Source organism: Hypanus sabinus, chromosome 3 (genome assembly GCF_030144855.1).
Source record: "Hypanus sabinus isolate sHypSab1 chromosome 3, sHypSab1.hap1, whole genome shotgun sequence".
Taxonomy (NCBI): domain Eukaryota; kingdom Metazoa; phylum Chordata; class Chondrichthyes; order Myliobatiformes; family Dasyatidae; genus Hypanus; species Hypanus sabinus.
In genome coordinates this window covers 159,255,769-159,282,279 of record NC_082708.1, presented here as the reverse complement: position 1 = coordinate 159,282,279, position 26,511 = coordinate 159,255,769, and the positions used below count along the sequence as shown (strand labels likewise).

Sequence of the window (26,511 nt, the reverse complement as noted above, 5' to 3'; positions counted from 1 at the left end):
ATCTAAGAGTCTCTTAAAAGAACCTATTGTATCCACCTCTACCACCTTCACTGGCAGAGCATTCCACACATTCACCTCTCTCTGTGTGAAAAACTTACCTTTGACATCTCCCTTGTACCTGCTTCCAAGAACCTTGAAACTATGCCCCCTCATGTTAGCCATTTCAGCCCTGGGAAAAAGCCTCTGACTATTCACATGATCAATGCCTCTCATCATCTTGTACACTTCTAACAGGTCACTTCTCATCCTCTGTCACTCCTGGGAGAAAAGACCAAGTTCACTCAACCTTTTCTCATAAGGCATGCTCTCCAATCCAGGCAACATCCTTGTAAATCTCCTCTGCCACTCTATATAGTCTCCACATTCTTCCAGTAATGAGGTGACCAGAACTGAACACAGTACTCCAAGTGGGGTCTGACTGAGGTGTTATATTGCTGTAACATTACCTCATGGCTCTTGAACTCAATCCTACAGATGAAGGCTAACACACCAAATACCTTCTTAACAACATTGTAAACCTGCGCAGCTGCTTTGAGTGTCCTATGGACACAGACCCCAAGATCTCGCTGATCCTCCACATTGCCAAAAGTCTTACCATTAATATTATGTTCTGTCTTCAAATTTGACCTTCCAAAATGAACCACTTCACACTTATCAGGGTTGAACTCCAACTGCCACTTCTCTGCCCAGTTCTGCATCCTATCGATGTCATGCTATAGCCTCTGACAACCCTCCAGACTATCCACAATACCCCCAACTTCTGTGCCATCAACAAACTTACTAACCCATCCCTCCGCTTCCTCAACCAGGTCATTTATAAAAATCACAAAGAAGAGGGGTCCCAGAACAGATCCCTGTGGAACACCACTGGTCACTGACCTCCATGCAGAATACGAACCATCTACAACCCTTTGCCTTCTATAAGCCAATTCCACATCCACGAAGCGAGGTCTCCTTGGATTCCATGCCTCTTTATTTTCTGAAGGAGCCTTGCTTGGGGAACCTTATCAAATGCCTTGCTGAAATCCATGTACACTGCACCCACTGCTCAACCTTCATCAATATGTTTTGTTATATCCTCAATTCAATCAGGTTCATAAAGCATGACCTGCCCTTGACAAAACCATGCTGGCTACCCCTAATCAGATTATGTCTCTCCAAATGCTCATAAATCCTGCCTCTCAGGATCTTCTCCATCAACTTACCCACCACTGAAATAAAACTCACTGGCCTATAATTTCCTGGGTTATCTCTACTCCCTTTCTTGAACAAGGGAACATCACTTGCTACCTTCTAGTCCTCTGGTATATCTCCTATCTTTATTGATGATGCAAAGATCATCACCAGAAGCTGAACAATCTCCTCCCTCGCTTCCCACAGTAGCCTGGGGTATATCTCTTACGGTCCTGGCAACTCCTAACTTAATATTTTTTAAAAAGCTCCAGCACATCCTCCTTCTTAATGTCCATATGCTCAAGCGTTTCAGTCCGTTGCAAGTCATCGCCACAACTGCCAAGGTCCTTTTCACTGGTGAATACAGAAGCAAAGTATTAAGTACCTCCACTACTTTCTCCAGCTCCATGTACGTTTCCACTCTCACTCCTGATTGGTCCTATTCTCACATGGCTCATCCTCTTGATCTTCACGTAGAATGCCTTGGGGTTTTCCTTAATCCTGCTCACCAAGGCCTTTTCATGGCCCCTTCTAGCTCTCCTAATTTCATTCTTGAGCTCCTTCCTGGCATCCTTGTAATTTTCTAGAGCTCTAACAGTACCTAGTTTCTTGAACCTTTTATACGCTTTTTTCTTCTTAACTAGATTCTCTACATCCTTTGTACACCATGGTTCTTTTATCTTACCATCCTTTCCTTGCCTCAATGGAACATACCTACATAGAACAACAAACAAATGTTCCCTGAACATTTGCCACATTTCTGCTGTGCATTTCCCTGAGAATGTCTGCCCCCAATTTATGGTCCCAAGTTCCTGCCTAATAGCATCATTACTCCCTCTACCCCAATTACATGTTTTCCCAAATTGTCTTCTCCTATCCCTCTCCAGCACCATGGTAAAGGAGGTAGAGTTGTGATCACTACTTTCAAAATACTCTCCCATTGAGACATCTGACACCTGACCAGGTTCATTTCCCAAGTACAGCCTCTCCTCTTGTAGGCTTATCTACATATTGTGTCAGGAAACATTCCTGAACACACCCAACAAACTCCACCCCTTGCTCTAAGGAGATGCCAGTCAATATTAGAAAAGTTAAAATCACCCATCACAACAATCCTATTATTATTGCACTGTTCCAGAATCTGTCTTCCTATCTGCTCCTCAATGTCCCTTTTACTATTGGAGGGGCTATAAAAACCACCCAGTCGAGTTATTGCCCCTTCCTGGTTCTAACTTCCATCCACGGTGACTCAGTAAATAATCTCTACCATGACTTCTTCCGTTTCTGCAGCTGTGACACTATCCCTGATTAGCAGTGCCACATTCCCACCTCTTTTGCCTCCCTCCCTGTCCTTTTAGAAACATCTAAAGCTCGACACACTCAGAAGCCATTCCTGCCTGAATCATCCAAGTCCCTGTAATGGCTACAGCATCATAGATGCATGTATTAATCCACATTCTATGTTCATCCACCTTGTTTATGATACTCCATGCATTAAAATTGAAACATCTCTAACCAATTGGCTGAGTGCATCTTTGCTCTATCATCTGCCCATCCTTCCTCACAAACTCTCTACAAACTGTATCTACTTGAGGGCCAAGCACCCCATCCTCTGCCTCTTCAATTCGGTTCCCACCCCACTGCAGCTCTGGACATTAGGGGAATCGAACAATACAGCGTAGGTAGATCAGCTGTGATCTCGATGGATGGCAGGGCTGAGGAGGGCTGAATGGCCCTCTCTTGCTCCTATTCCTTATGTGCTGTAGAAATTAAGTCTTTGATTACACAACATCATTTGACTTTCCCCCTTACCTTCAAATAAACATTGTGCATAGTGCTGGAGACATCGCACTGCTTGTCAATGCAGTGGTGAAACGCCCGTCTCACAAAGAAGGTAGTACCTTCATTGAAGAGTTCATCAACATTTTCATCAGAGCACCCTCCATACCATCTCTCCCACAGTATGAAGGTACCCTTGATACTGCCTCTCCCACAGCACAGGGCTCCCTCAGTACTACCTCTCCCACAGTACGTGGGGTCCCTTACTACTGCCTCTCCCATAGCGCAGGGCTCCCACACTACCGCCCCTCTCATAGCGCGGTGATCCCCCAATAACCCCCTTCCCACAGCACAGCACTCCCTCTGTACCACCCCTCCCAGCGCGCAGTGCTCCCTCCGTACCGCCTCTCCCACAGCACAGGATTCCGCCCGTACCACCTCTCCCAGTGTGTGACACACCCTTAGTACCATCCCTCCTACAATGGGACACTCCCTCAGTACCACCCCTCCCACAATGTGATATTCCATCAGTACCACCCCTCCCACACTCTGACACACCCTCAGTACCATCCCTCCTACAATGTGATATTCCCTCAGTACCACCCCTCCCACACTCTGACACACCCTCAGTACCATCCCTCCCACAATGTGATATTCCATCAGTACCACCCCTCCCACACTCTGACACACCCTCAGTACCATCCCTCCTACAATGTGATATTCCCTCAGTACCACCCCTCCCACAGTGTGGCACTCCCTCAGTACCACCCCTCCCACGGTGTGACACTCCCTCATTACCGCCCCTCCCACAATGCAGCAGCCCCTTGACACCACCCCTCCCACAATGCAGTTTCCTGCTTGTGATGCCCCCTTACGGGATTGGGAATCAATCTGCCTTGAGTCTGATCAACACTTCCCAGAAGCGTTCTATCGTCCAATGCGATCAGCAAGCCTCCCAGTTCCCTTCTGTATAACCTCCCTACCTTTGCAGAGAGCCAGCGAGTGACTGTTTCCACAGGCAACTTGAACAACGCACTTCTCTGCAAAGACGCTGAGTAACCTGTCGGACAGATAAGCCAGAAATTCATTTTAAAAGAATGTTAAGACCTAGGACCTCTCAATGTTAACTCCAGGTCCATTTCTTCCAGCCTGCACTCCAGCAGCAAGTTAACTCCACTGCACTGCAGATCCAGTTGCACTCCCTGGAAGACTGCGTTCACACTCAGGCATCATCATATCAAAAAAAAGTCTTCCTCTGTGTGTTGGGCATTCACTCTGTATTGTTTTGTCAGTCCTAATTGTGTTCTTATATATTTAAATACAGTTTATTTATATATTATTTTTATTTCTTTCTTTTTGTATTTGCATTGTACACCCTGTTGGTGCAGTCTTTCACTGATTCTGTTATGGTTATTGGATTTATTGAGTATGCCCACAGAAAATGAATCTCAAGCTTGTATATGCTGACACATATGTACTTTTATAATAAATTTACTTTGAACTTTGATCATTTTGCGTAACGAAGGTTTAATTTATATTTTATTTTGAAGATGTGTCTCTAGTCCTGTGTGAGGCTGCTAGAAGTAAGTTTTTCTTTGCACCTGTGCATACATGTATTTGTTCATATGACAATAAACTCAACTTTGACATTGACTTTGACAATGAAACGTGCCTCGATACTGTCCCATCTGCAGTGCAGCATTCCCTCAGTACTGCCCTTCCTATATCAAGGTGCTCCTTACACAAGATGGTGCTCCTTCAGTACTGCATAGCCCTCACTGTACTGCCCCTCCCACACTGCAGACTACTCTGACTTGGAACTGCTAAATCCCTGACCATCAACAAGAACATGAGCCACAGGTGAATGGGAACATCACTGCCCACAGGTCCCCCTCTAGGTCACACACCAGCTGACTTGGAAATATATCACCAGTCCTTCATCATCACTGGATCTAAATCGTGAAATTCCCTCCCCAACCACACTGTGGGAGCATCTTCACCAGTAGGACGGCAATGGTTCAAAAAGGTAGCTCACCCTGTCTTCTCAAGGACAATAGTGGCTGGTCAATAAATGCTGGCCTTGTCTAGATCCAGGAAACAAATTTAAGAAAGCACATAGTTTATAATCTGATTCAAAAGATGATGCTTCTGCCATCACATCTCTCCCTGAGTACAATTCAGTGCCAGCTTGTGTTGTTCTGCTTGGTCTTCTCAAACCTTAGCTTTTGGACTTCATGAGATTGAGATTGAGCTACAAAGCTTCCCAACAATGCACATGATGGAAATTCAAAAATACACACCAGAAAACTTCATCAACACTCAGTCAGGCCATATCTATGGACAGAGATTTTCTAAATGGAGAGAAAATACAAAACACTGAGATGAAAAGGGACTTGTGAGGCCTTGTGCAGGATTCCCTGAAGGTTAACTTGCAGGTTGGGTCCGTGGTGAGGAAGGCAATTGTGATGTTAGCATTCATTTCCAGAGGACTATAATATAAAAGCAAGAATGTAATGTGAGGCTTTACAACACATTGGTCAGGCCTTACTTGGAGTATGGTGAGCAATTTTGGGCCCTTTATCTTAGAAAGGATGTGCTGAAACTGGAGAGGGTTCAAAGGAGGCTCACGAAAATGATTCCAGGATTGAATGGCATGTCAAATGAAGAGCGTTTGATGGCTCTGGGCCTGTACTCACTAGAATTCAGAAGAATGAGGAATAACCTCATTGAAGTCTATTGAAAGGTGAAAGACCTTGATAGAGTGAATGTGGAGAGGATGTTTCCTATGGTAGGAGAGTCTAAGACAAGAGGACACAAATTCAGAATACTGGGGTGCTCTTTTGGAACAGAGATGAGGAGAAATTTCTTCAGCCAGAGAATGGTGAATCTGTGGAATTCTTTACCACTGGCAGCTGTAAGTCCAAGTCTTTATCTATATTTAAAGCAGAGGCTGATAGATTGCTGATTGGTCAGGGCATCAAGGGATATGGTGAGAAGACAGGAGATTGGGGCTGAGGGGAAAATTGGATCAGCCATGATGAAATGACGGAGCAGTTTCAATGGGCCAAATGGCCTAATTCTGCTCCTATATCTTAAGGTCTTAAATAAGGTTTATATTTCAGGCTGATGACTATTGAGAAATATACCTGACATAATCACTATATATACCTGAAATATAACCACTATGTACTAGCTATTTACTACACTATGTAATCACTCCTATGTACTGAATATTACTATGTATTATTTTACTAGACACATTTTGCTATGTGTTGTTTTACTAGATACCTTGTATTCTCTTAGCTACATACTGTGGCTGTTAAAGAACACCTGTTTAGCTAGCAGCACTAATTAGCTGAAATGTACTCCATGTATTATACTCAGCCTTTGTTTATTAAGAGATAACGGTGACAGACAGGATGGTACAAACAGAAAATGTAATGTGAGGGAGGTTAAGGAGGCTGACTGAGAAACAACCTTGGCCAGGAATGAGGCCCAAGATGTGAACTGGAAAGAAATACTGGTGGCGCACCGAGAGCTAGGCAAGAGCAATTGATTAGTTAATATATAGATGATATGCAACTAAAAATTGATTGGGTATGCTGATAAAACCAAAATGTAACTGAGATAAGAAATTACTATAAAGAATGCTGTACACTGGAGCTCGGTGGGCTTTCGGTGACAAGTTCATTGATTGCCTCAGCCTTTGTTTGCAAATAAAGGTTTAAACTTCTCAAAGAATTGTCTGCGTCTCCTGGTCACTTCAAGTAACCATGACAAAATTGACGTCACAAACAGGATCGGAAAGAGACCCGCGAAAACAATTCAGCGGGCTGAGGCCGCTTCCTGGTCCCTCGGGAGCCCTCACAGAGCTAACAGAATTACGGGTGCACCCAGAAAAAAGATAAGCGCTTCTTGCAACAATTTGGACTAAAATTCTGTTGGTTTTGGAAGTCTCAGGGACTCAGAAGTGTGTAGCAACTGCCGAAGGGTCTCTCCGATCCCAAGAATCTGGCAGAATTGGGGGTTTGACAGGAGGCTCAGAAGATTGATCGAGAACACTGCAGTGGGGGTAAGTATGAATAAGGTAATAAGAAGTTGAGCAAAGAAAATTCCACGTGGTGTTGCTAAGTCCCTGTGGATACTGCTTCGCACGAAGCGAAGGGCTGAACGGGCAGGGAGAGTGAAGAGAAAGTTCTGTGAGTACTGCCCTAGGTTGAGCACTGCTTGGACAGAACAGAATAGAAGGTAAGAAGAATTTGATAAATTGCTTGAACACTGGTAGAATAAACTGTAGGGCTAGGTGTAAAGATAGGATCGGGGAAGTATTTGAACTGTGAGACTTTTTAAGAAATAATACCTAAGAGAAGAAGAAAATAACATGGCGGAAGAAAAAGGAACAGCAGTAGACATGCTGTGCAAGAAATTTCCATTAAGTAGAGGTGAGATCACTGCAATTTCAGAGAATTGGGAAAAAAGAACCAAAAACCTACGCATGAAATGGCCAAAAGAAGGGACATACCATGTAAGCTTGTATGAAGAGATGGAAGCACTAATTAAAAATCATAAACCAAACAATGTCCAAGAAAAGGGAGGAAAGGAGAGAACAGGAGATGGAAGTATTGAAACTTTTTAGGATGGAGGGAGAGAGATTGAGAAAGACAGGCAGGATATTGATAATAAACGAAAAAGACACAAGGGAACAGGAAAAACAGTCGGGTGGGGGAAGAGGAAAAGCCTAACAGAAAGCTGGCTTCAGCTCTATTCCCGGATCTGAAAGAAGTAGAAAGACCCCCTCCCTATAATGAGCAGGGAACACCCCAGCAGTGCCCCATGATAACGGGAACAGTAAGCCTGCAGGGGGAAGTAGAGGTCTAGGACCCTGAGGAGGAAAGAAGGAAATATGAGAGGGTGAGAGAGGTGCTGAGGAACGAGATAGAGGGAGAAAAGATGAGGTTGGAACAGGATAGAAGGGAGATGGTAAGAGAAGTGGAAAGGCTACAGCAACTGAGAGAGAAGAGGGATTATGAGGAGTATCGGTTATACTGTAGAGACAGACAGACTAGAAGAGAACAGGAATCATCTAGATGGCAAGAACGGAGTGAGTTGAGAGGAAGTTGGAGGAAGGTAGGAGACGAGAGTTTGGAAGAAGCTCGAGAGAGAACGGAGAGGCAGATATTGGAGATGGAAGAGGGGACTAGAGGAGAGAAGGAGCAAGGGAGAAGGTATACCCCAGGGAGGTATGAGTGGCATCCAGTAGTAATAGGGCAGCAATAGATGAAGAACCAAGTGAGGAAGGAAGCTTGATTGCATGGAACGGGGAGGAAATGCTGCCACTGCTGGTAAAGGAATCAGGACAGTACAGTATATCCCTTGGGGATCCCAGGACCTGGAAGGGCTAAAAAATACTCTGCCTAGTCTGCATGAGGGGGCGGGAAAGTGGATTAGAGCCTTCGAGGAGGAAACAACGGGACGATTGTTGGCTATGGGAGATTTGAAGGCACTGCTGATAAGGTTGATGGGAACTTCCAAGCTGAAAGAACTGATGGAAATGGCTGGCTTACAGAATGTGGAAAGCCCACAGACTGATGGGGCCAATTTTGATCCAGTGAGGCAAAGGGTATGGCAGGCTCTCAGGAAGCTTTATCCACCCAACGTGGACCCCAAAGCCTTAAAGGGGGAACCACTGGGAGACACTGAAAACCCAGCAGCCTACGTAGAAAACCAGTTGAGAAGGTGGAGACTGGAGACTGAGCAAGAGGTGGAAAATAGCTTGTTTCTGAACTCACTGTTCTGACAAAGCATTCTGGACGCAATGTCTCCGCAGGTCAAATCTAAATTGGAGGAAGTGGTTGGGCTGTCGTCGCTGACCCCACAAGCATTCAGCAATCATGTAGTCCACGCGCGTGGAGAGATATCGGAAAGACAAACGAAAGCTGGCTGAGCAGCAAGAAGAGGTGCAGCGAAGGCTATTGCAAATGCAGCTCGAAGAACTGAAAAAGGAAAAAGAGAAAAGCAAAAAGATGCTGCCAGCCACCACCAGTGTGAGTACAGCCATTACAGTGAATGAAGCACCGCTAGATGGAGGAGCCGGCCATTCTGTCAGTCAAGGGCCAGAAAACCCTGTACCGATAATGAATGTCTTTGGAGGAGCATTTCCACAGATGCCCTATCAGGGACAGAGTAGATTTAAGCAACAGGCCAGACAGGACTGCAAGTCCCAAGGAGGGGGGCAGAGGAGTTATGGGCAGACTGGTTAGAAAGCAGACTAGAGGGATGGGGTGCATGGCTGACCAAAATGGCAATAGCTGTAGGTGTTGTATTGATAAGTTGTGCACTTATTCAGTGCTGTTTTCTTCCATGTCTCAAGACTTTGATAGTGCGAGCGACAGCAAAACGATTCCCGATGCTCCTGGAAATTGTTGAATCTGACCCCAGACAAGGAGAAAAACCAATGATGTACTGCTACAGTCTGCGCGACGCATCAAATGGACTGGAGGGTGTTAATGATGTGGACACTAGCTGTAAAGGTGTCTGAGTCTTTTTCCCTGTCTCAGCTACGGAGGGACAGGTTTTTGGTTCAGCAGCCTAGGGTAACAGAGAGAGATCATTTTGAGCTCCGAGTACAGAAATTGTAGTTGACCCAGATTTGGGATTAAATATTGGACTTTATTTTGGCTTTGGTGCACGGCCTCTGAGTGTTCTCTTTCTGTGTGAGACCCTGTGGGTCTCAAAGGGGGGATTATATTGAGAAATATACCTGACATAATCACTAAATATACCTGAAATATAACCACTATGTACTAGCTATTTACTAAACTATGTAATCACTCCTATGTACTGAATATTAATTACTATGTATTATTTTACTAGACACATTTTGCTATGTATTGTTTTACTAGATACCTTGTATTCTCTTAGCTACATACTGCGGCATTGAAAGAACACCTGTTTAGCTAGCAGCACTAATTAGCTGAAATGTACACGTATTATACTCAGCCTTTGTTTATTAAGAGATAACGGTGGCAGACAGGATGGTATGAACAGAAAATGTAATGTGTGGGAGGTTAAGGAGGCTGACTGAGAAACAACCTCGGCCAGGAATGAGGCCCAAGATGTGAAATGGAAAGAAATACTGCTGGCGCAAGAGCGATTGATTAGTTAATGTATAGATGATATGCAACTAAAACTTGATTGGGTATGCTGATGACACCAAAATGTAACTGAGATAGGAAATTACTATAAAGAATGCTGTACACTGGAGCTCGGCGGGCTTTCGGTGACAAGTTCATTGATTGCCTCAGCCTTTGTTTGCAAATAAAGGTTTAAACTTCTCGAAGAATTGTCTGCGTCTCCTAGTCATTTCAAGTAACCACGACATGACCAGCATTGATAAGCACTGAAACATTAGCAGTTTCTCTCTCCATAGATGTTGCCTGACAGAAAGCAGCTGCCATTGTTTATCACTTGTTTATAAGGATCAAGATCATTCTTACTTTGGCTTTGTGATGTAGAAGGATTTAGCGGTACTCCTACGTTTATGGTTCTGAAGTTTACTAAAATAGACATTTCCTGCTTCAGAAAGGTAGAGGACGTTCGAACCCCTGCTGTCCACTGTGTGAATCTTGTCTTCCTGTAACACACTGACAAGCTCTGTGCAGGCAAGAGAACAGAAAAAATAGTATAATTTAATGCAACAATGATAAACATATTTGTCTTTATTGAGAATGTGAGCAAAAAGTTAATCAGAAATTGAATTCTCTTCAATTCCTGATTAAGATTAACTTTTCATTTTGCACATTCATAAAGGAAGTTTCTAATTGATACAAAATTCAGAGAAAGCTGGTGAGCAATCTCATGGTGAATTAGAAGACATTTCATTAATCAGTTAAACAGATTCTGCAGAAGACTATATTCACAAAGTTCTCTGTTTAAACAGGAAATTCTGACAACCCTGTATTCAACTCTAGAATTTACTTCCTCAGTCCCACTGTCTTATTAAATTTCCTATGATATACTCCTTAAAGCCCCTCTTCAGCTGAACCCTTAGCCTGCTGCTTTAATATTCCTTTATGTAGCTCAATATCCAAAAGCTTTCGCCCTTGTGAACTGCAAGTGTTGTAACAGTGTCCGTTGTGTTATTGGGACACAGCCCCACCAATTTTCCAACATAGCCGTTTCTATTCAGAATAACAGCAGCAGGACCAGCAGAAATGAAAGTGAAAGTAAATTTGGAAGGCACTCATCCCTTTCAGTGAGAAGTTCTCTGAATAAATCCTTCAGCACAGTCTTGCAAGTTCTGCAAGTAAATAAATGAGGGTTCCTTTTCTTAATTTTCTAGGAGCTACACAGGTATTTTGTTTGTCTTATACTATGAAATAGCATTTGCGACTTTGTAATATAAGAATTCCTCTGACATCATTACATGACTATTTCCTTTATAAGGATAATTCTTTATTACATGAAGTGGAAAACTAAAACTTCAATAGCATTAAAACCATTTTCCCCAAAACTATCCAATTTGGGGGGGGGGGGGAAACAGTGGTGTGGCTCACCCAGTTCTGTTTCCCATTCCCTCTTTAAGCTCACCAGAGCCTTGTACCTGTTCTCCCTTTTAACTCAAAGGAGCCCTGATATCCAAACTGTCTTTAAACCTGAGACTCAAGAGGCTGCAAATGCTGGAAATCCTGAACAATACACAAAATGCTGGAGGAACACAGCAGGCCAGGCAGCATCTATGGAGGGAAATGGACAGTTGATGTTTCGGTTCAGGACCCTAAAACAGGTTGGACTGAGTAGAGGTGAGATAGCCAGTATACTGAGGTGGTGAGAAAGGGTGGAGCAAGAGCTGGCGGAATATAGATAGAAACATGAGATGGGCGGGGGTATTGATTGGCAGGCATGCAAGGGGGAAGAGTGGGAATGGGAATGAAGTGAAAGGTCACCTGTCCATTCACCTTAACAGATGCTGAGTTCTTCAGTTGTTTTGTGTTTTGCTCTCTTTAAACCCACCCAATTCACTGGAGACCTTATTATACTAACATGAACTTCTTAAAAAAATTAGAAATGTGTTGGTGTATAAATAGGAAATAGCATTCAATAGTGCAGAAAATCTGCCATCTAGTATCACTAAAGTCTGAAGTGTGCTTCAGAACAACTAAACTGCAGAACGGGGAGTGTGATTAGTTTGGGGATTGCTGCAGCATCAAGTCTAGCATGGAGATGACGGGCCAAATGCTATCCTTTGGTCCCAGAAGCAAACATTGTTCTGCATCCATAAATTGATTAACGAATGAGCATTTCATTAATAATGGCTTTGGATATTTGATTTCTGTAACTTCCACACGTTGTTGAGAATTACAAATGGAAAAGTTTGCTGAATTAATTTATCAGATTCCCAGTACATAAGAAATTCAGTCAATCATTCATTTAGTAATGGAGACAATCATTGCCATGCACTTTATTGAGTTTTTTAATGGATTCATAACTGAAGACCCTCACCATCCATGACAAGCCCTCTACTTGTTACTACTATGAGGGAGGAGGTACAGGAGTCTGAAGACCCATACTCAGTCATTCATAAACATTTCCCCCTCTTCCATCAGATACCCGGATGGTTCATTCATCGACAAAGACTGCCTCATTATTTTTCTATTTGTGTGCTATTTACTTATTGTTATAATTTATAGTAACGTTATATCTTCGCATTGTAATGCCATTGCAAAAGCCAGTGATTACCTCTTCCGATTCTGATCTTTATAAGTGTCAAAGGACTGAATTTATGTAGCCATGCTTGCAATTTCTGGAGTCACCAACCACGACAAAGCTTAGGAAGACTACAAATAAATAAAACCTTTCATCGTAACTCGCTCACCTGGCCGACTTTTCCTCTTACGGTGGCTGTTCAAGGTATAAACCTTGCCGTTCTTGAGGACAAACAGACTTAAATGAGGAGTGCAGCAGATGTGGCTAATTTCTTCGTGGTCATCAAGTTGCTTCCAAGGGGTGGCTTGGACGAGTGTTTGGGGTTTGCTGGACTTTGTTGCCCTGTTCCTGCCAGCCAGATTTCCCCAGTGAAAGACGCAGCTCTCCGCACTCCGCTCCATACCGGCAGAGAGTGTCAGTGTCTGTATCTTTCAGTTTCATTTTCCGTGAGATCTGCACCGGGGAGGAGATTTCACGTCGATCGAGGTCCTTGGTCAGGTATTGATTGACCCGCTGCTTTTTAAACTTTCCGCCCCCGTACTCGCACGACATGGTACACAGGTGCAAATTATACTCGAGAACCAGTTCAGAAGGTCTCGGCGGTACTCGTAGCGCACGAATTCGCGTTGAGTTTATTGCCAAAAGCACAATTTGAGCGAGATACATGCACATTGAAAAATGCGGATTGCACTGAGATCTGCACACCACCGGCCAGTGGTTTCCCACAGAACAGCTGGCACTCCCACCGGCGAGTTTCAAACGCACACTCGAGGTTTTAAACCAGGATTTCAGGGCGGCACAATGGTTCGATCCCGACCTCGGAAGCTCTTTGTGTTGAATTTGCACGTTTCTTCCTGTGACTCTAGGCTTCCCTTGGAGCTCCGGTTTGTCGGGAATGTAAAGCAGCTTAGGAAAGGATGGGTGTAAAGCAGCTTAGGAAAGGATGGGTGTAAAGCAGCTTAGGAAAGGATGGGTGTAAAGCAGCTTAGGAAAGGATGGGTGTAAAGCAGCTTAGGAAAGGATGGGTGTAAAGCAGCTTAGGAAAGGATGGGTGTAAAGCAGCTTAGGAAAGGATGGGTGTAAAGCAGCTTAGGAAAGGATGGGTGTAAAGCAGCTTAGGAAAGGATGGGTGTAAAGCAGCTTAGGAAAGGATGGGTGTAAAGCAGGTGGTTGATGGTCTGTGGGCTGAAGGATCTGCTCCCAGTAACCTGGGTCTCACCGCCAGCAAATCTGCACAAATCATCACGATTCAAGCGTGCATGCTTCTCCAACCCTCCAGACATCGGTACACCTGACCGCTTGCTCTGTCTCCCAAATCATGGCGAGACTGTGGGTGTTGGCTGAACGGCTCAGGAACTAATGCTGAGAGAGCTTTGGGTATTCTGCATCACTGATTACCTTCACACCAGCCCCAGATGAATCATCCAGTGCCATCAAAACTACAACTCAATCACCCAGCACAGCGATCAAAACCACAGTCAATTCAAGTCTATCTGGTTCTCAAGTTCAGCTTCTGTTTACTTTCACTTCAGTACACTTATGTTTGAAGTTAACCAGCAGTACTTTGATTTGCTTTTATAAGACACAGGAGCAGAATTAGGCCGGCCCATCGAGTCTGCTCCGCCATCCAATCATGGCCAATCCTTTATTTCGATCTCCGCCTCAACCCCAGTTCTCGGCCTCCTCCTCGAAATTGTAATCTTTGATGCCATATCCAATCAAGAACCTATCAATCTCTGCCTTAAATACACCCAGTGACCTGGCCTCCACAGCTACATGTGGCAACAAATTCCACAGATTCACGACCCTTTGGCTGAAGAAATTTCTCCACATCTCTGTTTTGAAATGGCACCTCTCCATCCTGAGGCTGTGCCCTCTTGTCCTAGACTCTCCTACCATGGGAAACATCCTTTTCACATCTACTTTCTCTAGGCCTTTCAGCATTTGAAAAGTTTCAATAAGATCCCCCCTCATCCTTCTGAATTCCAGTGAGTACAGACCCAGAGCCATCCAACATTCCTCGTATGATAACCCTTTCATTCCCGGAACCATCCTTGTGAATCTCCTCTGGACCCTCTCCAATGCTAGCACATCTTTTCTAAGATGATGGGCCCAAAACTGTTCACAATACTCAAAGTGAGGCCTCATCAGTGCCTTATAAAGCCTCGGCATCATATCCTTGCTCTTGTATTCTAGACCTCTGGAAATGAATGCTAACATGGCATTTGCCTTCCTCACCACTGACTCAATCTGCAAGTTAACCGTCAGGGTGTTCTGCACAAGGACTCCCAAGTCCCTCTGCATCTCTGATTCCTGGATTTTCTCCCTGTTTAGAAAATAGTCTTTATTATATAGAATAATGGAAATGTATAGCTCATAAGCTATCTCTTCTGGCCCTCCTCAAGGTCACCCTTTAATTGTTTTATATTGATATGATACATTTTTGTTGCTTTAACTATTAACTGTCAGGGTCCCTGTTTGTCACGGTCTTTACGTGCAATGAGGAAAGTCTGTGGGAGAGGCAAGAGTGGGTTGAGACTCAGTTGCCACTCATAGGATGCAGAAGAGCTGAGGTGCATTGGAGGTTTAGAGGGTTAGTGTGGATAGTAGGCATGGGGGTGCAGTCAAATCTCACTCAATTCATTGTGAAATCTGGTGCCCATTTTCCTGTGGATGATCCGACAGCCTAGGGTTCAATGATCCATGTTAAGTGTCTCGGTGTGTTCTGATCCATTTACAGACTTGCTCTCATTGCACCTCAGCAAATGCACTATAGTCCTATTGTTCTCACACCCCTCCAAGCCTGGTCCTTTATGCATTTCCAGTTTCCTTTGTCTCACGACTGGTATCCAATGTCAAGGTGATTGGTCAGGTTGACACTGGCGAAGACTATGGATGTGAAACTGTAAGACAAGGGAACCAGATGAGAAGGGAGACTGTAATAGAATGAGGGAGTGAGGGAGGTAAAAGAGAGTGAGGGAAAGAAGAGAGCTTGAAGAAGAAAGGAGAAGGTGAGAGAGAAAGAAAAGGGAAAGGGAGAGAGTAAGGAAGAGGAGGTGGAGACAGGGAGAAAACCGTAAATGAAGAGTAAAAGAGATGGGAGAGAGTGAGGGAGGGGTGAGAGTGAGAGAAAGGAAAGCGATTGAGAATGAGGTGTGTGAAGAAGGTGGGAGAGTAGAGGGAGGAAGGCAAAGATTAAGAGGAAGAGGAAAAGAGTACAAAGAGAGGGAAAGCATGAAGAGGGGATTGAGGGAGAGGAGGAAATGAGAAAGGGGTGGAGAAGAGAAAAGGGGATGGGAGAGAGTGATGGAGCATGAGACAGATAAAGTGGAGAGAAGGGAGAGGATAAGAGAGTGAGGAAGAGGAAAGTTTGTGGGAGATGGGACAATGATAAGGCGGGGCAATGATAAGGAAAGGGGAATGAGGAAGAGGGTGTAAGGGAGGGGAGAGAGATTGAGACTGGAGAGAGTGAGGGAAAGGGGAATGAAAGGTAGAGTGAGGGAGTGGGAGGAGATAAAAGGGGCAAGGGAGATTAAGAGGAGATGAGAGATTAAGGGAGAGGGGAGAAGGCACCAACACCCCTACAGACCATCCCTCATTATTGGAGGAAGAAGAGGGAGATAAATTGGACTTCAGGATCCAGGACTATTTGCAGACATTTGGAACAGAGAGTGGTGGCAATCAATGGGGGGGGGGGTGCAGATGAGGAGGAGAAACCCGCTCCCCCTGGCACTGTGCCAGATTGTAGACTATCTACCAACAGTTGCAGATATGGGCACAATTCAACCACAACAGCCAAATCACACACCACTGGAGCCAGAGGCTACTGACCTGAGAGTGGCAAAGACCCACAGATCTTCATCCCATGGAACAGTTGGTCCTCATCAGATACATTGAGATCAAGTTCACTGTTGTGGGCTGGAACCAACAAGGATGGAGACAGACTCAGATTGAATCCTACTCCTTACCCCCCAGCCATACCATCAACACTCTCTTGCTGTGTTCCCACGGTGACGTATTAAAATGTATTAATATATATATTAAAAATTAGGAATTTTTTGTCTGCATTGTAGGAGGGGTGACCTTTGGGCGGTTTAGAAAAAAGCTTGAGGGACATAGACACAGTGGATGGTCACAGTCTTTTTCCCAGGGTAGTGGAGTCTAAAAGAGAGCGGAAAGATTTTACATGGAGCTGAGGGGCAACTATTTTACATAGAGGGTGTTGGGTATAAGGAACAAACTGCCAAAAGAAGCAGTAAAAGTGGGTACAATTACAACGTTTAAAAGACCTTTGGGCAGGTACGTGGAATTAGTAATATGGGCAAATGGAACTAGCTCAGAGGGACATCTCGGTCAGCATGGTGGAATGAGTTGAGGGGCCTGGCTCTGTGCTCTACTGCTCTAAGATTCTATGATCCTCATTTGATTTATCACTTCAGGAAGTGTAAACTTGCCCTCTACTTACACCTCTCTCTAGCCCATTCTGACCCTTGCATCTTCTACATCTTGCTTTGTTATACAAAAGCACAAGGAAGCAGGAGCAGGAGGAGGCTACTTGGCTCCTCAAACCTGGCCGTGATTAACCTACCACTGAATGCCTCATCTGTATCAATCCTTGTCACCCTCAATTCCCCCATCTTTCAAACATTTATCCACTTCTGGAGGTATTTGAATACCTCCAGTGACCGAGCCTCCACAGCCTCTGTGGTCGAGAATTTCAGCGATTCACTCCCCTCTCCAGGAAGCTATAAACTTAGGAGGCATCCCGCCAATCTGCACCTGGCAAACTCCCACAATCTGAAAGGTGCTAATAACCAGATAGGGTTTTTAACAGGGATAAATGCTGAACCTAGACATCAGAAAAAATCCTCCCAAATATTCTTCAAGATGATTGCTTGGGTTCCTTAAGTCGACCTAAGAAGGTAGATTGGGAGTTGGTATCATGTCTCATCATTGAGGTGCAGAGCCCACCAGTGAAGTGCTCTCTCAGTACTGCTCTGGAGTTCCAGCCTGTTTCTTGGGCTCAGTACTCTGAAATAGCCTATACTTAAGCCCACACTTCAGTAACTGGATTGTGTGTATGCAGTGGCTTCTGGAACAATAGACGTTTCAATGGTCATACATAAAAATGTTAGTTAATTATGTTGGATTTACTCCTGGAAACTAATTAATATATAAACCCAAGTGCCATGCAAGTTGCTAAAAACACATTGCCTGCAGTGTAAGTAAAGCTGGGTCTGAGTAACCAAATAGCGAAGACCTGCTTGTGCTCATCTGCTGTGCAGTCTCTGCCAATCCAGACTTGTCAGTCAAAGTAAATATAGTTTTTTTGAATTGGATTCTTGCCAGCACCAACGTTTGGCCTGGCTGTTCTCAGCACATGGACACCTAGAGAAGGAAGTCAGCGGTATGTTTTTTTCACACAGAAAGAGGTGAGTGTATGGAGCATTCTGTCAGGAATGGTGTTAGAGGCAGATACATCAGGGACATTTAAGAGACTCTTAGATAGGAACTTGGATTATAGAAAAATGGAGTGCTAGGTGAGATGGAAGGGTCATATTGATCTTAGGGAAGGCTAAAAATGTCAGCACAAGATTGTGGGCTGAAGGGCCTATACTGTGTGTAGTTATCAATCTTCTATGCCAAGAAATGGAGGGTACTTAATAATCCTTTTCCTGCAAAAGTTGCATTCACTTCTGTCAGATCATGGGCTCCATTTCGCTGGCTCTTGCTGGAGGATTTGATCTGCTGTTAACCTACAGGAAGTCCCATACTGAATTCAGTGGGAGTTATTGTATTACCTACCACCAAACAGGAGTCCATGGTGGGTTCTAGACTCCTATTCCCAGTCCAGGTGAAGGGTCTTGACCCGAAATGTCGACTATCTATTTCTCTCCACCAATGTTGACTAACCACTGAGCTCCTTCAGCAATGTGTTCGTGTCTCCTGATCCTAGCATTGGCATTCCTTTGTGTATCCAATCCTATTCCCCAGTAATCTCTTTTCTCTCGCATGCTGTACTCTAATAATCTCACCACCTGCCCACCCGCTTGGGGCAATTTACAGTGGTCAATTAACCCCCCAATCTGTCCGTCTTTGGGACATGGGGAAGAAATCTGAGGAGCTGGAGGAAACCTTGCGCAGTCATAGAGAGAACAGGCAACTCACACAGAGAGCTCCCAAGATCAGGATCAAACCAGGGTTGTCACATGCCACACCTTAGGGCAGGAGTTCCCAACTTCTTTTATGCCATGGATCGATAACATTGGGCAAGGGATCCATGGAGCCCAGGTTGAGAGCCCTGCCTTAGGGTAAGAGGGACATTTCAAAACTTTTTTTTACTTCATTATAGTATTTAAATATTGATGTGTTTTTGGGTGTTTTTAGAGGGGTTCTTTTCTTTGAGCATCCTTGGTATAGTTTGCTTCCATGGCAAAGATCTGTAAAGCTTTTAACTTCTGAATCTGGCAGGAGCTAGGCCCACAGCTTTGTCAGCTGTCAAATGGGCCTCCAGAATAGAGTCTACTAAAGGCCTTCCACCTGCATCAAAAGCAACATTCCTTTTATATTTTCTACACCCTCATTAGCTCAGTCACACACCTTCTGCGGTAGGAGAACCTTGAAGGAGGTGGCATTTGAGATGAGATGGGGTTGAGATGAGTGGGAACTTCTCACAGAGAATGGTGAATCTCTGGAATTATCTATTGCAGGAAGTTATGGAGGCTGGATCATGGGGGGGGGGGAGGTTTAAAGAAGAAGCAGATATGTTTTTGAATGATCATGTGATCTAAGGCTATGGAGAATTGATACAGAAGAGTTGAGATCTGGGGTAGATCAGCCATGATCATAGTGATTTTCTATACATGACAGATGTACAGAAAGTTTCTGACTGGTTGCATCACAGCTTGGTATGGAGGCTTTAATGAACAGGATCAGAAAAGACTCCAGATGGTTGTAGGGTCTGCATGCTCCATCCCATGCACAACCCTCCACACTGTCAGGGACGTCTTCAAGAGGCAGTGCCTCAAGAAGGCGGTATCCATCAGAAAAGGCCCTCACCATCTGAAACATGACCTGTTCTTGTTACTACCATCAGAGAGAAGGTACAGGAGCCTGAAGCCCCACTCTCAATGACTTGGGAACAGTTTCTTCCCCTCTGCCATCAGATTTCTGAACAGACCATGAACACAACCTCGTTACTCCTTTTGTTTTGTACCATTTATTTAGTAATTTATAGTATTCTTATGTAATTGTAGTTGTAATTTTATAGCAATTCCTGCTGCCACAGAACAGCTGGTTTTAGGTCATGAAAGTCTGATGATAATAATTCCGATTCTGATTCTGAACAAGAGGTCAGGCTTGAGGGGCTCAGTGGCCTATTCCTGCTCATATTTTCCTTTGTTCTTATTATGTTAGTTGTACACAGCGAAACGGATAACCTGAGGGAAAAGGATCGCTGAGATCTTCTGTGAGAAAGCTAGGAGCAGCCTGCAGTTTACACAAATACCAAACACATTTCTGAGTTACTGATAACAGATCACTTGCCTCTTATTACATTTTTAGAAGCAGCCCAGTAACGTCAATTATCCAAAAAGTCATCTCATCTTCCACCACATTTATATGCATGTTAACCGGATTTTTAATAATTCAAATATAGCTTGCTTTCCATGAAATTGAACATTAATAATGACCAGTGATGCGTTTTGTGACATGAATATGGGTTTGATGGCTCAATAGGTTGTTTACTAATCCAGCTGCCTGAACTAAGACCCAAGTTCAAATCTCACCACAGCATCTGTTCAGACTAATCAATAATTGTACCATGGAAAGCATTCTGACAGGCTGCATCACTGTCTGGTATCGTGAGGCTACTACACAGGACCGAAAGAAGCTGCAGAGGGTTGTAAATTTAGTCGGATCCATCTTGGGTACTAGCCTACAAAGTACCCAGGACATCTTCAAGGAGTGCTGTTTCAGAAAAGCAGTGTCTGTTTTTAAGGACCTCCAGCACCCAGGGCATGCCCTTTTCTCACTGTTATGGTCAGGTAGCAGATACAGAAGCCTGAAGGCACACACTCAGCGATTCAGGAACAGCATCTTCCCTTCTGCCATCCGATTCCTAAATGGACATTGAACCCTTGAACACTACAGCACTTTTTAAATATACATTATTTCTGTTTATGCACGATTTTTGATCTATTCAAGATACATATACTGTAATTGATCTATCTATTTGTTTATTATTATTGTTGTTATTTATTTATTTTCCTCTAGATTATGTATTGCATTGAACTGCTGCCACTAAGTCAACAAACTTCAGGACATATGCAGGTGAAAATAAACCTGATTTTGATAATTTGGAATGAACTAGTCTTAGTAATGGCAATCTCAAAGAGTACCTGATTCTTGTACAACCCCATCTGATGGCCTTTAAGGTAAGAAATCTACCCTTCTTACCTGATCATAGGGTAACAAGGCACGGAAATAAGCCCTTTGTCCTAACATCCATTTAACCAAGATGCCCGCAGCCTTTGTGTTGCTCTCTATGTATTGGTCTAAGAGTCTTTTAACTGTTATTTTACCTGCCTCAACTCTATCTTTGGCAGCTTGTTCCATATATGTCCCACCCTCTGTATGAAAAGAGTTGCTCCTTTGATCTTTCCTCTATCACCCTAAACCTAAGCTCTCTCATTTTTAATTCCCTTTCCCTAGGAGAAAAAATGTGCATTCAGCCTATGCTTCTCATGAATTTATATACCTCTAGAAGGCCACCTGTTGCTCTCCTACATTCTAAAGAATAAAGTCCCAGCCTGTCCAACTTCTCAAGGTATTTTAACATTCTCATAAATCTGCTGTGCATTCTTTCCAGCTTAATGAGACTTTCTCTTTTATAGGGTGACCAAAATTGTACACAATATTCCAGTTGCAGTCCTGTACAACTGCAACATTCAAACTTCTATACTCAGTGTCCTGTTTGGTGGAGTGCCTTCTTCACCACCCTGCCTACCTGTGACAACCGGTGCAGTCTGGCCTTCCCACAACTCCGAATTATTGACTCTGAACTCTTGCTCTTGGTTCTTGCATGGCCTTACAACCTACTGTGTTGTCACCACCACTTTCTTAAGGAAAAATATAGGAGGGATGTGCGATAAGTACTGGTCTTTCCAGAGACAACCAGGTGCCAATAAATGTATTTTAATACAGGTGCAGTTGGTGTGTTATTGAGATACCAGGGAACTACTGCACATGTAACCCATTGGGTGCACAGTGGGATAGCTCAGAGAGCTGATCAAGTCAAGTCAGTTTTTATTGTCATTTCGACCATAACTGCTGGTACAGTACACAGTAAAAACAAGACAACGTTTTTAAGGACCATGGTGCTACATGAAGCAGTACAAAAACTAGACTGAACTATGTAAAATCAAAACAGAAAAAAGCTACACCAGACTACAGACCTACCCAGGACTGCATAAAGTGCACAAAACAGTGCAGGCATTACAATAAATAATAAGCAAGACAATAGGCACAGTAGAGGGCAGTAAATTTGTGTCAGTCCAGGCTCTGGGTATTGAGGAGTCTGATAGCTTTGGGGAAGAAACTGTTACATAGTCTGGTTGTGAGAGCCCAAATGCTTCGGTGCCTTTTCCCAGACAACAAGAGGGAGAAGAGTTTGTATGAGGGGTGTGTGGGGTCCTTCATAATGCTGTTTGCTTTGTGGATGCAGCGTGTAGTGTAAATGTTCGTGATGGTGGGAAGAGAGACCCCGATGATCTTCTCAGCTGACTTCACTATCCGCTGCAGGGTCTTGCGATCCGAGACGGTGCAATTTCCGAACCAAGCAATGATGCAGCTGCTCAGGATGCTTTCAATACAACCCCTGTAGAATGTGATGAGGATGGGGGGTGGGAGATGGACGCAGAAAGTAGAGACGCTGCTGGGCTTTCTTTGCTATGGAACTGGTGCTGAGCCGATGCCTCTCAGCTCCAGAGACCCACGTTTGATCCTGATATGCAGTACTGTCTGTGTGGAGTTTGCACATTCTCTCTGTGACCATGTGCTCCAGTTCCATCCCACTTTACAAAATGGATTGGTTGCTTAATTAGCCACTGCAGTTTAGATCTAGTGTAGATAGGTTGAGAGGGAATCAAGGTAGAGTTGATTGGAATGTGAGAGAGTTACCGGGAAATAAACGGGAAATGGGATTGCACTGTGAGGCAGCAACCGGCTGAGTGACCTCTTTGCATTTTTTACAAGTAGATGGGATAATTACCTCATCTGTTATCCCTCCCTTGTTTCCAGTCCTGATGAATTGTCTTAGCCTGAAATGTTGACTGTTTATTCCTCTGCAGAGATACTGCCTGACCTGTTGAGTTCCTCCAGTATTTTGAGTGAATTTGCTCTGGATTACCAGCATCTGCAGGATTTCTTGTGTTCAGAATAATTATAAACTGCTGTTGGCTTGTGTTGTGGTCAGTGAAACCATGTTGAAGCTGACGTCTAGATTGAAAATGGGAACATTTACAAATATATGTCCCTAGTTAGTCAAATATTTGCACCCAGTTTATCTAATGCATATTTTAAGCTCCCATCTCAGTTGTACGCGTAGCTGAAGAGCATCTACCACTAGTTAAACTGAGTTCAAAACATTGGACTGGTCACTGCACTGGGGGGAGCGACAGGAGTTGAAGAGTCAGCACAATGCCAGTGGAATTTGGATGACCTCGCGTGTACAGAGAGTTCAGTGATGGTGACCGGCCAGTTTAAAGACAAGTCCAGTTTATTATAGGCACAAGTACAGTGAGGTACAGAGGCAATGCAAAACTTGCAGCAGCACCACAGTTATGTGGGTGCAGGCAATAAGGCACAGGATGCAAATTATACATTACAAAACAAACCAGGAAACTAGACGCTAGGGCAAAATAAAAAGACAGAGACAAGTCCACAATAATGCAAGAGGTGGCCCATCGTGTTCTACTGCTGACATAAGGTTAGAGTTGTGTAGGTCAGCTCAAGAACCTGATGGTTGTAGGAAAGTAGCTGTTCCTGAACCTGGTGAATAAACCCCAAAATGACAAAGACAGGCAGAGCATCTCAACGGCAGGGTGGTTTTACAGCGATAGCAGCAACCAGTGTGATTATAAATTGCAAACCAGAATCTGGTCTCGATCTGTCCTTCAGCTCCTATAGTATCATAGGAGGAGGAGGAAGGGGTGTAGGGTTATGATGGAAGCTGAAGACATTCAATCTTTCTCATATTGGGGGAGATTTCTGAACTGGACCTCAGGCTGACAGCTTTGAGAGAGTGGACTTGCTGAGGTTAACGCTGACAGTCGTCAGGATAAAGATGGAAACTAACATCATGTTATTGCCCGGGGAGAGACTTGCAAGTTGAAAGTTTACAAGGTTTACTTGGAAAGATTTAGCTTTTGGTGAACCTGATCAAATGACAATTTACGTTGAAGATGTTGGTGAGGCCTAATTCAGAGTATGGCATGCAGTTTCGGTTACCTACCTGCAGGAAAGATATAAATAAGCTTGAAAGGGTACAGAGAAATTTTACAAGGATGTTGCCAGGTCTGGAGAACTTGAGTTATAAGAAAAGATTGAATAGCTTAAGACTTAATTCTTTGGAACATAAAAGATAGAGGGGAGATTTGATAGAGGTATACAAAATTATGAGTGATATAAATAAGGTAAATGCAAGCAGGCTTTTTCTACTAAGGTTGGGTGGGACGACAACCAGAGATCATGGATTAAGGGTGAAAGGTGAAAAGTTTAAGGGGAACATGAGGGGAAACTTCTTCACTCAGAGAGTCATGAGAGAATGGAAAGAGCTGCCAGCACAAGTGGTGTATGTGAGCTTGATTTCAACGTTCAAGCAAAATTTGGATAGGTACATTGATGGTAGGGGTATGAAGGGCTGTAGTGCCAATGCAGGTCGATGGGAGTAAGTAGTTTAAATGGTTTTAGCATGGACTAGTTGGGCTGAATGGCCCGTTTCTGTGCTGTGTTTTTCCATGAATCTATGACAGTCTGTGATTCCATTTCTGAATTTCTTCTTCACTGGATTCAAGGACATTTTCAACTTCTCACTGCTACGGGCGTAAGTTCCCACTTTCTTCAAAAAGGCAACAATTATACCAGTGCCTAAGAAGAATAATGAGGGCTGCCTTAATGACTATCGCCCGGGAGCACTCACATCGACAGTGATGAGAGGCTTTGAGAGTTGGTTATGACTAGACCGAACTCCTGCCTCAGCAAGGACTTGGATCCATTGCAATTTGCCTATCGTCACAATAGGTCAAAGGCAGATGCAATCTCAATGGCTCTTCACACGGCTTTAGACCACCTGGACAACACAAACACCTACGTCAGGATACTGTTAATTGACTATAGCTCAGCATTTAATACCATCATTCCCACAGTCCTGATTGAGAAGTTGCAGAACCTGGGCCTTTGTATCTCCATTTGCAATTGGTTCCTTGACTTCTTAACCGGAAGACCACAATCTGTGCAGATTGGTGATAACATATCTTCCTCGCTGATGATCAACATTGGTGCACCTCAGGGATGTGTGCTTAGCCCACTGCTCTACTCTCTCTCTATATATATAACTGTTTGGCTAGGCATAGCTCAAATACCATCTATAAATTTGCTGATGGTACAACCATTGTTGGTAGAATCTCAGGCGGTGACGAGAGGGCGTACAGGAGTGAGATATGCCAACTAGTGGAGTGGTGCCACAGCAACAACCTGGCACTCAACATCAGTAAGATGAAGCAGCTGATTGTGGACTTCAGGAAGGGGAAGACGAAGGAGCGCATACCAATCGTCATAGAGGGATCAGAAGTGGAGAGAATGAGCAGTTTCAAGTTCCTGGGTGTCAAAATCTCTGAGGATCTAACCTGGTCCCAACATATCAATGCAGTTACAAAGAAGGCAAGACAGTGGCTATACTTTATTAGGAGATTGAGGAGGTTTGGCATGTCAACAAATACACTCAAAAACTTCTATAGTTGTACCATGGAGAGCATTCTGACAGACTGTATCACTGTCTGGTATGGAGGGGCTACTGCACAGGACTGAAAGAAGCTGCAGAAGGTTGTACATCTAGTCAGTTCCATGTTGGGCACTAGCTTACAAAGTTCCCAGGACATCTTCAAGGAGCGGTGTCTCAGAAAGGCAGCGTCCATTATTGAGGACCTCCAGCACCCAGGGCATGCCCTTTTCTCACTGTTACCATCAGGTAGGAGGTACAGAAGCCTGAAAGCACACAGTCAGCGATTCAGGAACAGCTTCTTCCCTCCTGCCATTCGATTCCTAAATGGACACTGAATCTTTGGACAGTATTGCAGTTTTTGCATGTTTTTTAAAAAATCGATTCAATACACGTAATTGATTTGCTTGTTTATTTATTATTAATATTATTTTTATTTTATTTATTTTTTCTCTCTGCTAGATTATATATTGCATTGAACAGCTGCTGCTAAGTTAACAAATTTCATGTCATATGCCGGTGATAATAAACCTGATTCTGATTCTGAATTCTCTTTGGCAAGGATGGCAATCATCACCTAGCCCTGGACACCATTTGCCCTAATACAGTACCATTTATTTCAATGGCGTGTTGCCACATTAGACTTAAACCTGAACCTCGCAAAGAGACAGTCCAAAAAGATCCGTAGAAGTATTCCGAGGGTTGATTGATGGGTATGGCCACGATTTAACATCTGCTACTTTACAGCTTGACGGGGGTAAATTGATCGCTCTGCAATGACAGGCCAGAGTGTTTAAAACCCAACTAAATTTAACCACTTTACAGAAGAACCTGAACCCCAATGGAAGAGGCAGCGA

At 43.9% G+C, this 26,511-nt stretch overlaps 1 protein-coding gene across 2 annotated transcripts in view; it reads right to left on the bottom strand.

The window, feature by feature from the left end:
• Positions 1-13,380, bottom strand: part of dapp1 (dual adaptor of phosphotyrosine and 3-phosphoinositides) — a 237,343-nt gene extending 223,963 nt beyond the window's left edge. Inside the window, exons 1-3 of one of the 2 annotated variants that reach the window (XR_009511357.1) lie at positions 12,827-13,380; positions 10,449-10,605; positions 3,936-4,012 (exon numbers count right to left, since the gene is read on the bottom strand). Coding sequence is in view for 1 of the 2 variants with exons in the window: in XM_059965461.1 (XP_059821444.1) it covers positions 3,936-4,012; positions 10,449-10,605; positions 12,827-13,058 (466 nt within the window). In the remaining variant the exon portion in view is untranslated. The remainder of the gene's footprint in view (positions 1-3,935; positions 4,013-10,448; positions 10,606-12,826) is intronic. The other variant, XM_059965461.1, reaches the window with a different exon arrangement.
• Positions 13,381-26,511: the final 13,131 nt, after the last annotated feature.